This window comes from Lytechinus variegatus, chromosome 11 (assembly GCF_018143015.1).
Source record: "Lytechinus variegatus isolate NC3 chromosome 11, Lvar_3.0, whole genome shotgun sequence".
In the NCBI taxonomy this organism is placed as follows: domain Eukaryota; kingdom Metazoa; phylum Echinodermata; class Echinoidea; order Temnopleuroida; family Toxopneustidae; genus Lytechinus; species Lytechinus variegatus.
This window is the reverse complement of record NC_054750.1, coordinates 16892130-16906343: the sequence shown is the minus strand read 5'-3', so window position 1 is coordinate 16906343 and position 14214 is coordinate 16892130. Positions and strand designations below refer to the sequence as shown.

The window sequence follows — 14214 nt, the reverse complement described above, 5'->3', positions numbered from 1 at the left end:
GAGACTTTGAATCACCAGGGCCAAGTAGATGTTATCATAACTGACTTCAGCAAGGCCTTTGACACCGTCCCTCACCAGAGACTTCTTCTAAAGCTGAGACAATCAGGCATCACAGGACCCCTCCATATATGGATTAGAAACTTCCTTACTAAGCGGTCTCAGAGGGTAGTACTAGAAGGCGAAGCATCAGCCTCTGTTCCAGTAAGATCGGGCGTCCCCCAGGGTACAGTTTTAGGGCCTTTGCTATTCTTACTGTACGTCAACGATCTTCCCAAAGATATACAGTCACACGTTCGACTCTTTGCAGATGACTGTATACTTTACCGTGAGATAAAATCACAGGATGATGGGAAAGTTCTACTACAGGACATAAATACTCTGTGTAATTGGGAAGCTACATGGCAAATGAGATTTAACACCGATAAGTGTCATGTTATGCACATCACTCATAAAAGGAAACCCCTTCTAATCACCTACGATATGAATGGGATACGTCTAAACGTTGTCACAAGTCACAATTAATAGCTGTCGAGATAAATAGCAACTTAACCTGGTCGGACCATGTTAATACTAATACTACCATATTTAAAGCGAATAGGGTTTTAGGCCTCCTTCGAAGAAACTTGTATACTTGCCCCCGAAATGTAAAAGAAACAGCCTATAAAGTGTTAGTACGTCCAAAGTTGGAGTATTGTGCTTCTGTGTGGGACCCATACACGAAAGACCAGATAAGTAGACTAGAAGCAGTTCAGCGAAGAGCCGCTAGATTTGTCTGTAAAGATCACAGGAGAACCAGTAGTGTTTCCCAGATGCTGAAGTTACTTGAATGGAAATCTCTCGAAGATAGAAGGGCTATCTCAAGACTTACACTTTTATATAAATCTATAAATCATAGTGCTTCGGTCGACGTAGGTCGATACTTAACAGCTCCCTCTCAAGATTCTGTTAGGACACGGAAATCATCGTCAATCTCTTTTTCCCGACCAACAACAAAAAAAGATTGCTTTATGTACTCTTTCCTTCCAAGGACCATGGCAGAATGGAATCTGCTACCAGTAGACATACGTGAAGCTAAATCGGTAGATGGTTTTAAGACAAGGCTTAACAAAATTCAAATGTCTACTTTCATCCGGGGGGCACATCATTAATTCAAATTCACCACTAGCCACACATGCCTGCAGCAATTATATCCCAATTGAGGAGTTTGCCTGCAGTAACAGGAAGAAGAAGAAGCATCAATTTACAAACTGCTCAATGAAATATCCCGAGTTTACCAAAGGTTATGAAACGACTCTCAGGTATACACTGATGGAATCCCACGAAGAACACTTTCAGACGTTACCACCATTCGTGAATGATATATGCAGTGCTATCGATCACTAATCGTGATCAATATAAACATGACATTCAAACTTTATAAGCATTGCAACATCCAATCAGTAACATATCGTTCAGTTGTGATACACGTTAAACACCCCTCCCTCAATAACAGAGCAATATATGGTGCAAGGAGATCCATGCTTTTGTTGTTTTTCTTTCTCTGTTTTTCTAATTATTTTTGGAGCTCGTACAACACGATACCACTTTTAATTGTATAGGATATGTAATTGCGTCAAGTCTTGATTCTTTCCACCCTTCTGGTTCTACTAGAGGATCAATATCAATAAAGAAAATGTTCTTTTATTTTTGTGTCAAAAATATGTAAAATGTTGTAGGATGTCTGATACGACACAGCATGGAATCACCCTGCCTCACAATGCACACTGCACTCTCTTCTGGGCCCTGTCTTACGAGTTGCAATTGATCCGATCAATCGCAACTATGGATGGCCAGCAACGTCAACATGTTATTTTGCATGTTTGTTCAAAATATTTTCTAGCTATGATGTATATTTATGCATTAATTTTTGTCTTTAAAAATCACTGTGCTTCTCTTTGTTTACAAAGGACATTGTGCAAATTTCCTGTAGAAAAATTTATGACACTGATGGATTTCCATAGAGTTACGATTGATCGGATCAATCGTAACTCTTTGTAAGACGGGGCCCTGGACTATGGATGGGTCACAATTGAAATAAATGCACACTGTACATTGTGATACATTACATGCAACCTAAGCTCCGCCCATTATAAACACTGATCTGTAATAATCTACAATGACATTATTACAACTATCCATATTTCACATATTTAATAGCACATGTTTTTGAGTGGCAACAGATAGCTATTGTTGATCAATGTGTCATCGGGGTCCCATAACACAAAGGTTAGCAATCAATTGTATGCTTGATTTTTATGATTGATTGTACATTGTAGTCAATGCAATCAATCATAGAAAAGCGTTCTACGATCATTGCTAAGCTTTGTGTTACGAGCCCCAGGGGTGATCGATAATGCTATCCATTGAAACATGTATGTGATAACGTCTAAAAGCATGAAAAGGGGGACTATTGTAAGCATGCAGTCTAGGTTATTATCAAAGAGAAAGGGTTAGCCACCAAGAATAGCCTCTATTATACACAACTGGACAGGTTAATAAACACTACACAGATATACATGCATGGTTACACACAATACCTTGGGTTGCAATGTACATGTTTTCCTTATCAAAACTCTGTAGAGGAAGGGAAGGGAAGACGGGTTTATTTAATCAAATCACATCACATAGTACAAGAAGACTTTTACTTTCAATAACGATGCATGATTTGTACGTTATGAAGAGGATTGATATATTTGGTGACACAACATTTGCTCCTGCAAAAATTGATTCGGTCTTATCATCTCAGAGGTCATAGGGTTCAGAATCATGTAATGATGATGATTGTGCAACGCCTACTTAGCTTGTTGTATGCGAGCAAATGGGGGGTGTACCAAAATTCAATAATCTCAAATATACATCTACATGTACATGCACAAAGGGTATGCAAAATCAAGTTGCAGACTTCATTAAGTTGGATATTATCTTTCATCAAAAGAATTTGGATAACACGCAGTATAGGAAGATGTAAATCAAATATCCTTGGATTATTCATGCATGTTTATATCCATGTACATCAACATGCAATGCATATTGCACTTCATGCACAAATCAAACATATTTAAGACATCCATATTCTAATTACAGAACATATCACTACAGAACTGGATATATAAAGAATGCTTGACTTACATTGATATAGCATGCATTGATGTAATCCGAGTTTGGATACCCTTCTACTTCCTCAAGCACCACCCGCGAGTGGTCATCTGAAAATAATTCAACCGATTCAAATCTCTTCAAACTCTCTTCCAAAGAGAATATCTTAATAAAAACTACTTAAAGGACAAGTCCACCCCAACAAAAAGTTGATTTGAATAAAAAGAGAAAAAAAAATCCAAGCATAACACCAAAAATTTCATCAAAATCGGATGTAAACTAGAATGTTATGACATTTTAAACTTTTGCTAAATTTCACAAAACAGTTATATGCACATCCTGGTTGGTTTGCAAATGTAGTTTATTACATGATATATTCTAATTTTCTCCTCGTTGTCAAGTGAAACAACAATTAATTCCTCCCTGAATATGTGGAATTAGCATTGCTTAATACTATATGTTTTGGTAAAGTTTGCCCTTTGTCAAAACTGTAAAAAATGAAATATTGTATAATTCAGACAATAAAAAACAAAAGAAACAGTGAGTGAAGGACATTTGCTCATCACTCTTTTGTGAAAAATAAGCAAAACTTTCAAATGTCATAACTTTCTTATCTTACATCCAAATTTGATGGAATTTTAGCATAAAGATAGTTCAATTTTTCTCTATATATTCAAATCAACATTTTCAAGGGGTGGACTTGACCTTTAAGTCATAGCTCTTCCACATATAAATGCATTTTTCCTTCCTGAGTAATACTAATCGGTGTTCATATTCATAAAACTTTAGTTAGTCTGATAATCGCTTAATTATGTACTCATGCCTAGTACTTTAGATGATCATAACTATGCTTATTCTGGTATTACAAATATAGACCCAGGTGACTCCATTTTTTATTTAATTATCATTTAATTAAATTATAATACTCATATATATCATTATTATTTCAAAAAATGATTGAAAGACTTTATTCGTAAATCAAATAATAACCGACAATTATCACAACAAAAATTCCAATTGTGGAGGTTCTCTAAATACATGTAACTGTGTTTGCACATTTGAAAGGATAAATGGAGCACTTCATGAAACAAATAGTCTGTGATTTTCTCTATTGTTATAAGCTACTGAAATCATTGCATCTGATTGGCTTAGAGCAAATTTGTCAGTGAAAATCACAGACTAGATGCTTCGTGAAACACTCTCAAGGGCACACCTCTGATTCAGACAACATTGTTATTTTGGATAGAGGGGGAAATGGTTCAGCAAAGGGATTTACAAAAAAACGATTATACTTAACCATAACAATTCTTATCATAATATTACAATCATCATCTTATATTAGTTTTTTTCTCTACTCACAAGCCAGGATGTTTCGATATCGATTCTTGACTTTGTTTGCTGGTAAGCTGGCAATCTTACATGGTTGACTGATATCAGGAGGCAGTAACTGCAAAGAAAATAATAATAATATTCTGCATTTATATAGCGCTTAATACAACGGAACAACATGTCTATAAAGCGCTTTACAGACATATCATTACCCCGGTCATCGGATCCTTGCATGCCCGCATATAATGTATGCACCTTCTCCACTCAATGGGGAGCATTCCAACAAGAGTTCCAAGACTCAATTGCTAGGGATACTACATTGGCTTTCGCATCCTACCGGGTGCCCATTTAACACCTGGGTGGAGAGTGGCAAAGTGCGGATTAACGCCTTGCCAAAGCACGCTAGGCCATGGTGGGGTTCGAACACACGACCCTCTGATTTCAAGGCGAGAGTCAGAACCGCTACACCACGACGCTTCAATTAATAATCAAGAGATGCATATATCCATGGTGTCCTAGACATAGAGAAACTGAAGATTTTATTAAGTACTTTGTCTTCCTAATTCTATATATTGAAAGCATTGGTTACATTCTCTTTGAATTGGCAATGTAATGAAATTAAATCACAGGGATTAAAAATGAAAATTGACCATCTTGAAATAAAATCTTGCAATTTTTATTTGATTTCACCTGCGCTGCATGCATATGTGTTTTTTTTTAATCTCTGTAACTGGGTTTAAAGGGATACTCCGGGCTGAAGTCAGCTGAAGATATATATATCTAAATAGAGTAAAATTCACAGAGCAAAATAACAAATAATGAAGGTATGGAATTTTAAACATTTGCATTATTTCGGTGAAACAAGTCTAGGCATATCTTCATGAATATTAATTAGGTGGACTGATGATATCACATCTCCACTTTCCTTTTTTATATGTTAGTATATGAAATCAGATTTTTTTTTTTTTTTTTCATAAATGTGTAAATGATGTGTCTCCAGTATGATGAAATAAGTTGCAGCAAGAAATAATCAATGTACTTAAGCAGTTGTCAATTCAATTGATTTAGTTATTGGTTAATCCGAATTTCATATAATAATATACAAAAGAACAAATGGGGATATGACATCATCAGCACATCTAATGAATATTCACGAAGACATGCCTTGAACTGTTTCACCATAATAATGCAAATCTTTAAATTTCAATAACTTTGTTATTTTCATCCGATTTTGATCTAATTTTCATCATTTTGCTCTGTGAATTTTACTTTATTTATTGAGATGTAGATATCTCAAGCCCAGAGCATTCCTTTAACTGTTGCCAATTTGAGTTATGAATGTTAATTAATGAAATCAATCGAGTTAATTATTTGATGATTTAAATTATTAAATACATTAATCAAATTAATATAAATTATCCTAAATAAATTGATATTTGAGAAACTTTGTGTACCTCTACCTCTATTAGATAAAACAAAGAATACTCACCGACCACTCCTCTTCAAATGCCCTAGATCTGCGATTCCTTTGAACGTAGTTTGCAAAGTCCGCTACGACAATGGGCTTAGGTTTATGCGAAGGTGGTCGATGGGCAGTAGGGGGTCCCTCTGTGGGTCCACCGTCAGGAGCATCAGGGGGCGGGGAGACCGGACGTTGAGGGGATTTCCCTTGGAGCTTCTCTTTGTCCTTGTCATGATTAGCGGTCAAATATGTCTTTTCTTCGTAGGCTTCATTATGGTTCTCAGCTGCAATGGACATCAAAGAAATTCTCCATTTTCAACATGAAGTGTTTCAGTTAAGAATTGAACATTCATTAATTCCCAAAAAATTGTATGTCACACTAGATGTATAAGCTCACTTACATCATGTTATCATTGAGCTATGGGGTTAGTGAATATAATCTTTTTTATATTTCAGGTAAATCATATCCCAACCATCAATTGCTGATAACATTACTCATCGGGATTCAAGAAGTAAAGTGCTAATATTGATCTGATTAATCCCAACTGTATGATAAGCCAGCCACAACAGCATCTATGATTCATGCACATCTGTAATGCACACTCATTTACATATCAAAGTAGAGTGCTCCAATTTGTTTTCAAAAGGTTGTTGCATGCATTTCCTGTATAAAGAATTACATGTAGGACATTGATTGGTTTTCATAGTTTAGATTGATTGGATCAATCACAACTATTATGTGAGACATGGGCCCCATCTTACAAAGAGTTACGATTGATCCGATCAATCGTAACTCTATGGAAGTCCATCAGTGTCATAATTTTTTCTACAGGAAATTTGCAAAATGTCCTTTGTAAAAAAAAGGAGGACACACCAAATAGTCAAGAAATCAATGAATTTATGGATATACATTCATATCTAGAATTTTTTTTGAACAAACATGCATAATATTTGTTGACTTTGCTGGCTTTCCATAGTTGCGATTGATAGGATCTATCGCAACTCTTTGTAAGACGGGCCCATGGTCTATAATGAATGAATCATTGATACTGATGAGCTTACTCACCTTGGCGTTCATCGTCATATTCATTCATAGCTTGAGTTTCTAAAACGATGCGTTCCCTTCTATCATGAAACATCTTTCTCCTTTTCCTGTATAATTCAATAAATACATGTAGAGGGAACAAAGAATTATTCTCCTTATACATACTGTTCAAACCGTTTAAATGGTTGAATAATACAGGTTTTTTTAAATATTGAACATCACATTTTATTCAGATATCATGAGGTCTCACTTGAACCTGCAGGACAATGGGTGATTTCAATTCCAGTGTTGGCCTTGGTGTTAGTGTTGGTGTTGAAATTTGGATTGCTTCCCCTAGCTCTAAAACTTATTCAGAGTTTGTAAAACTGATCCACATCATATTATTGACATCTCAACAACTAGGTCTAGTGCCTTTCAGGACCATCTTCATTTTATGTTTGGTGTCCGTGTAAAAATGGACCTAACACCAACACCAAAAGGTCAACACTGAACTTGAAGTCACCCAGTGTCTAGGTCATTAGTGGAGTTGTGCGTTACATTGGAAGTGGCTAGACCAAAGACTGATCATGTGGCTGTGCCAAGAGCCATCTGGGGACTCAGTTGATTGGAGAAAATAGTGCTTGTGTCGTCGGTCATCCGAACCGTTGTATCACACATACGACAGTGCAAACCCGCATCTGGGAAGATCAACTTTAGAGTTTACTACAATTTCCACACTTTGTTCCCCAGCCTTACAACATTTTCACTGCTAGAAGAATACATGGTTGGAAAGACCATGACAATTGCTTGACATTGGTATCTTTATTTTTACACAAAACCAAGAATCAGAGAAAATATTGCCAAAGAGCTGCATGCTTATAATTTTGGTTCGAGCAGTTTGGAATTTCTCTGAACAAAAATGCCACAGAGGATGCAAAAACTCTGGCAACAATCAGGCAAAACATTCTTGCTCTTTCATGTCCAAACTCAATGCCGTACAAATACGACGGTTTGACTGACCACGCAATTGCATATCAAGTGCACGTAGCTGTTGTTTGCTTTGCTACAGAACACCATATTTTTTTTTTATGTCATTGCCGAGAAAATCCCCACATATCTCAGAAACTAAAATGAATTGCTGCCTAGAAATTTAGTTATGTATAGAATAGGGCTTGTACTTTCATTTTCTGCAAAAATCTCAACATAAATTTTGGGGGGGACAAAAATTGACTGATACAATGGTTTGAAAGAACGTCCATGATATTTGATTTCTCAGTGTTAATGTTCAGTGTAGTCACATAGTGCACTATGCAAGGGGTGTTTCACCCTGTTGAAGTTCTCAAATATATAACTGTGAGGATGATTTCCCATCAATGGGAGTGACAATGTCCTTTCTAGGAGAAAATGCTCTAAATGTTTCTCTTTTCCACATACCTTCTCTGAATTCCAACGACTACCATGACAAGAACAATGATGATGATGCATACGACGATGACAACCGGTACAATGATGTACAAGAGTAGCTGATCATTGGCAGGAGAAGCCAGCGTCACCTTTTCTGTGGTTGTTTTGCTTTCTTCTGTTGTTGGCATAGATGTCGTTGGAGCTACACAAGTATCAAAATACATGTACGTCAGAGTTAACGATTCACAATAGTTAAAATTCATATTCTCATCAAGAGGGCGATTCCATGCTAAAAAAAAATCAGCCATTTTCACAACATTTTTCAACATGCTGTCCAAATGAATAAAGAACTTCAATTTGCATTGTGGTAATATTAAAGTACTACTGGGTAGAAATGCAAAAAACTGACAACCGACAAAAAAATGTCGTCCATAGGTGAATTAGAGCTCAAAATGTTGCGTGTCGCACAGGACATTTCTGCGTTCCGTAAAACTCACAACACTTTCACCTATAATTCACGCATAATCATTTTTTTTATGTTGGTTATTAGTTTTTCACATGACTACCCACTATAGCTTTATTACTGACAAATAAGAATATTTTATTGCTCAAGCATTCGGCTAGGAAACTAGAAATTGTTGTCAAAATGTCCCGTACGACACCTATGGAATCGCCCAAGAACCATTCAATAAAACCGGTCACTACAGGTTTGGTAGGACTTTTAGTGTTTAGATAATAGACCAACACAATTAACATGAATGAACAAACAAAAATTTAAGACAAATTTTAAAGCCTGTATGCTACAGCAACTTTGAACTTCGTTAGCCCCAAGGTCCTCAAAAGTTTCCTTGATTCATATTGAGATGTCTTATGATGAGCGATTCCATACGTGTTGCACGGGACATTTTGACAATTTCCAGTTTCCTAGCCGAATGCTTGAGCAATAAAATATTATTTGTCAATGATAAAGCTATTGTGGGTAGTCATGTGAAAAACTACAGTGTAATACTAATAACCAACACAAAAAATGATTATGCGTAAATTATAGGTGAAAGTGTTGTGTGTCATACGGGACATAGAAATATCCTGTACGACACGCAACATTTTAAGCTCTAATTCATCCATGGACGACATATTTTTGTTGTCAGATTTTTGCATTTCTACCCAGTAGTACTTTAATATTACCACAAAGCAAATTGTAGTTCTTTGTTCATTTGGACAGCATGTTGAAAAATGTTGTGAAAATGGCTGATTTTTCAAGCCTAGAATCACCCTGATATAAAGATAACAAAACCTTCCGCTACTCCAAGAAATATTCATCTCGGAATATTTGCAAGAAATTAAATATTTACCTCATACTTCCAAGTATTCCTTAGTTTTTAAGAAAGATCACAATCTAATCACGTCGTAAACTTAAACCAAATTAATAATGAATATCTGATTGATTTTCATCAGTGAACACTGCATCTAATGCACATAGCCCTACAGCCTTGGTTCTTAACTGATTTTCACCGAGGGCAACAAAATCTTGGAAATGGAGCAGCTTGGCCACTACATAAAAGGGCATGAGATCACAGTCCCAGATTTATTTACACAATGATTATCAACGGCATACGTAGTGAGCCAAAATGTTGGAGACAGATTTAACATGGCATATATGGCAAACTTGTGAACTTTTTAAAATGAAAATATAATTTTGTGATATATTTTGGTATAATTAATTGATAGCACATTTCACCATTTTCCTTTTCTCTTTTTTTTCCTGTTTTTTTTCTTGGGGTCCATGCCCCTTCACCATCTATACGCTTGTGCACGTGATAAAACAGACAGAACAATGAAATCATTACTTGTTGCAACTTTGCTCTTTACAAACTAACCTGGTAATGGTAAGGTAACTGGCTGTGACTCCGGTCCTCTGGGTCCCTCTCCTCCTTCGCCTTCTCTCACCGCTGCTACAGAGAATGTATACGTGTTCCCTGGAGATAGTCCCATTACGGTGTATACGTAGCTTCCCATCATGTTGCCTTCATCAGATGTTACAAACCCAGCCATGTTCATGGTGCTACCGACCTAATAAAATGATAATAAACGTTTAGTAAGGTAAGATTCTATGCTATATAATAAACATTTATGAATAAGAATGGCCCTGTTCACGCTGCTACCAAACTATTGACGCGATAATAAACGTTTTGAAGATATTGAAGAAAATAATTAAAACTTGGCCATGTTCACGCTGCTGCCGACCTATTAACACAATAATATAAGTTTTAAAGAAACATTCTGTGTTATGATTTATACATTAATGAATATTAGAGAAACTTAGCCATGTTCATGTTGCTACCGACCTGCTAAAGCAGCTCTAAGAGAGATTGTGGTATAATCTACTGGAAAGTGACAAAACAAATGATATAATAAACCTGACTTACATCGTAATATATATTGTATCCGATGATAGGGCCATCTCCCCCATCAAGAGAATCATTCTCTGCTCTCCAGCCAAGCCAGTCAATGGTAGCATTCTCAGTGGTATAGCTTACAACAGAGGGCGCCATCATCAATGTCGGAAGAACTAAAAGTAAAGATAATATCAGAAGAATGAGATTATGTAAGGATTAGAGGAATTCAATACTATCAGAGATGCCAACCTCTTGACACAAAAAATCAGACTGAATATCCTCAAAAATCATATTTTTTAGTGAAAAATCAGATTTTCACGAAAACTCAATATGACCAGAGCAAGCCTTGAATTAAGCACCTGCAGGCCGGGGGGCAATTTTTTAAAAAAAATTGCCTCCGGCTCGCGAGCTTTTTACAGGAACCGGGGGCAATTTTTTTTGGAACCAGGGGCAATTAAAAAAAAAAAGAATATACATGTAACTGTGAACCACACTCCAAATTTGTTCATAGTAAGCGCAGCTCCTGCAATTTTTCAATTAGTACAGAAATAGCATGTTAAGTAATAGGCTTATTCAAACAACTAAGAAATCACATTTAAATGTTTAAGTGTGTTTTGACACCCTCACTCCACATCCCCTTTACATGGGCTTATTTACTTTTCATCTTTAATGAACCACAAACAATTAACCCCCCCCAAAAAAAAAAAAAAAAAAAATAATCTAAATAAATGAATAAAATAAAAATATAAAAAAGAGAGAATTCAGTCTTTTCAGATCAAATAATAAATTTACAAAAAAAATTTAAGTTTTTTTTTTCATGGTTAGAATGTGGGTGAGTGTTTGTGTATGATTGTGACTGTGAGGTGAACTTAGATTGCATATAAATTATGTTAAAAGAAATGAAGAAATTAAATCAATATCTAACTCAGTCTATTCAAATTCCAGCACATAGCCACAGGCCACATGTAAATTTTTAAATGTACATGTATTGTAGGATCATGTACTGTACCTTAAGTTTTTCACAAGTTATTTGAAAATGCAGATCTTCACAGAAAATGCCTTTCATTCTGGGAGAGTCTAAATTCTGTAACAAGTGGAATGCCTCTGGCCGTCTCACTCCTGCATCACGCAGTTCAATATAGCAGCAGTGCTGACTTTGAATACTACTCTAACTCGCACAAGATGTTCAGTGATACATGGTTACTCTTATGTCCACTTTTTATGAACTAGACCAATAAACTTACAGAGATATGATGGTTATTCAACAAAAAAACCCAACATGGCCAAAGTTCATTGACCTTACATGACCTTTGACCTTGATCATGTGACCTGAAACTCGAACAGGATGTTCAGTGATACTTGATTACTCTTATGTACAAGTTTCATGAATCAGATCCATAAACTTTCAAAGTTATGATGGTAATTCAACAGATACACCCAATCCGGCCAAAGTTCATTGACCTTTGACCTTGGTCATGTGACCTGAAACGCGCACAGGGTGTTCAGTGATACTTGATTACTCTAATGTCCAAGTTTAATGAACTAGACCAATAAACTTTCAAAGTTATGATTGTAATTCAACAGATACCCCCGATTCAGCCAAAGTTCATTGACCCTAAATGACCTTTGACCTTACTCATGAGACCTGAAACTTGCACAAAATGTTCAGTGATGCTTGATTACTATTATGTCCAAGTTTCATGAATCAGATCCATAATCTTTAAAAGTTATGATGGGAATTCAACAGATATCCCCAATTCGGCCAAAGTTCATTGACCCTAAATGACCTTTGACCTTGGTCATGTGACGTGAAACTCATGCAGGATGTTCAGTGATACTTGATTAACCTTATGGCCAAGTTTTATTTACTAGGTCCATATACTTTCTAAGTTATGACGTCATTTCAAAAACTTAACCTCAGGTTAAGATTGATGTTGACGCCGCCGTCGAAAAAGCGGCGCCTATAGTCTCACTCTGCTTCGCAGGTGAGACAAAAATGTATTCATTAATAACTTAAATATTCATCACAATGAAGAAATCATGAAGTTTTTTTACAGTTTTCAAAAATTAACATGAAATCTAAACTCTATCTGAAACAGAAAATCACCATCACTTAGGCCATTACTGATAGAATTCTCACCCAGAGCTCTGGCAGAGAATATATGAGCTCAAACTGGCTAGCTAACAGCATCCAAGTACCACACTCACGTGCACGGCGTCCTCCTATTTTTTTTTTTAGATGGAGCCTTGTCTGATGATTTATTGTCTGATATTTACCCCTCACCAAGAAAGAAATTAAAAAGCTATAATTCACAACTATTGATTTTGGATTAATAAGGCTCCGTTTTGACAAGCAAAGTCGGCGACTGTGAGGATACAAGACTCGCATATCCTGTGTTGTGAACGGGGATTTATCTCCTGTGCAATTCAAACTACTATATCACAGAATTGTGATATCCTGATTGGAAATGTGTGCATTAGAAATTGCACGTGATGAAGTAGGGAAAAACTGTTACCGCTATTGGAAGCACGCGCGTACATGTATTACAGGAAAAAAAAGACGGACGTAGCTCACTTTTTATGGTACTGAAAAAAAGACGCACTTGGCAATTTGAAACTGTGCTTATCGTAAATTTAAAGTTACTTGATTGGCTTTTCAGATATTTAAATTACATGTATGATATGGATTCACTGCTAGCTCACTCACGGGCGGGCGCATACATACACAACACACATATATGGGACAAAAACTGGACTATGACAGAAAGTCGGGAAATCGTATTTTTGATGGCCAAAATCGTACTGTCGTATTTTACTTGTTTTATCGTACTAAATACGATAAAATCGTACTGGTTGGCATCTCTGTATTATTAATGCAGTCAGTCTGGGCGCCGGTTGCATAAAAGATACAACTTAGACTTGAATTGTAACAACCAAATCCTTGAATTTGATTGGTTGGTGGGCATTGTTACCCCGGTAGTTATTACCATTGGATTGCAAGTTAACCTTATAGAAATGTTCATGCTATGGGGTCCAGATGAGGAAGAAACATGTATATCTACTACTTATGTCAAATTCTAATGTCAAATTCAATTTCATGATTGTGATATGTATCTCTGAACATGGATTTCCTCTGGCCGTCTCACCTGCATCATGCGATTCAACATAGCAGCAGTGCTGACTTTGGAAACTACTATAACTCGCACAAGATGTTCAGTGATACTTGGTTACTCTTATTTCCATGTTTTATGAACATGACCAATACACTTACAGAAATAGGATGGGAATTCAATAAATACCCCCAATGTGGCCAAAGTTCATTGACCTCACATGACCTTTGACCTTGATCATGTGACCTGAAACTCACACAGGATATTCAGTGATACTTGATTACTCTTATGTCCAAGTTTCAAAAGTCAGATCAATAAAATTGCAAAGTTATGATGGTAATTCAACAGATACCC

The 14214-nt window shown here is 36.2% G+C and overlaps 1 protein-coding gene across 1 annotated transcript in view; it reads right to left on the bottom strand.

The window, feature by feature from the left end:
* LOC121423626 (receptor-type tyrosine-protein phosphatase T-like) overlaps positions 1-14214 on the bottom strand; it is a 54202-nt gene that overhangs the window by 24631 nt on the left and 15357 nt on the right. Inside the window, exons 10-17 of the mRNA XM_041619018.1 lie at positions 10781-10923; positions 10232-10424; positions 8385-8556; positions 6993-7078; positions 5954-6210; positions 4495-4582; positions 3169-3245; positions 2577-2613 (exon numbers count right to left, since the gene is read on the bottom strand). Of these exons, the coding sequence (XP_041474952.1) occupies positions 2577-2613; positions 3169-3245; positions 4495-4582; positions 5954-6210; positions 6993-7078; positions 8385-8556; positions 10232-10424; positions 10781-10923 (1053 nt within the window). The remainder of the gene's footprint in view (positions 1-2576; positions 2614-3168; positions 3246-4494; positions 4583-5953; positions 6211-6992; positions 7079-8384; positions 8557-10231; positions 10425-10780; positions 10924-14214) is intronic.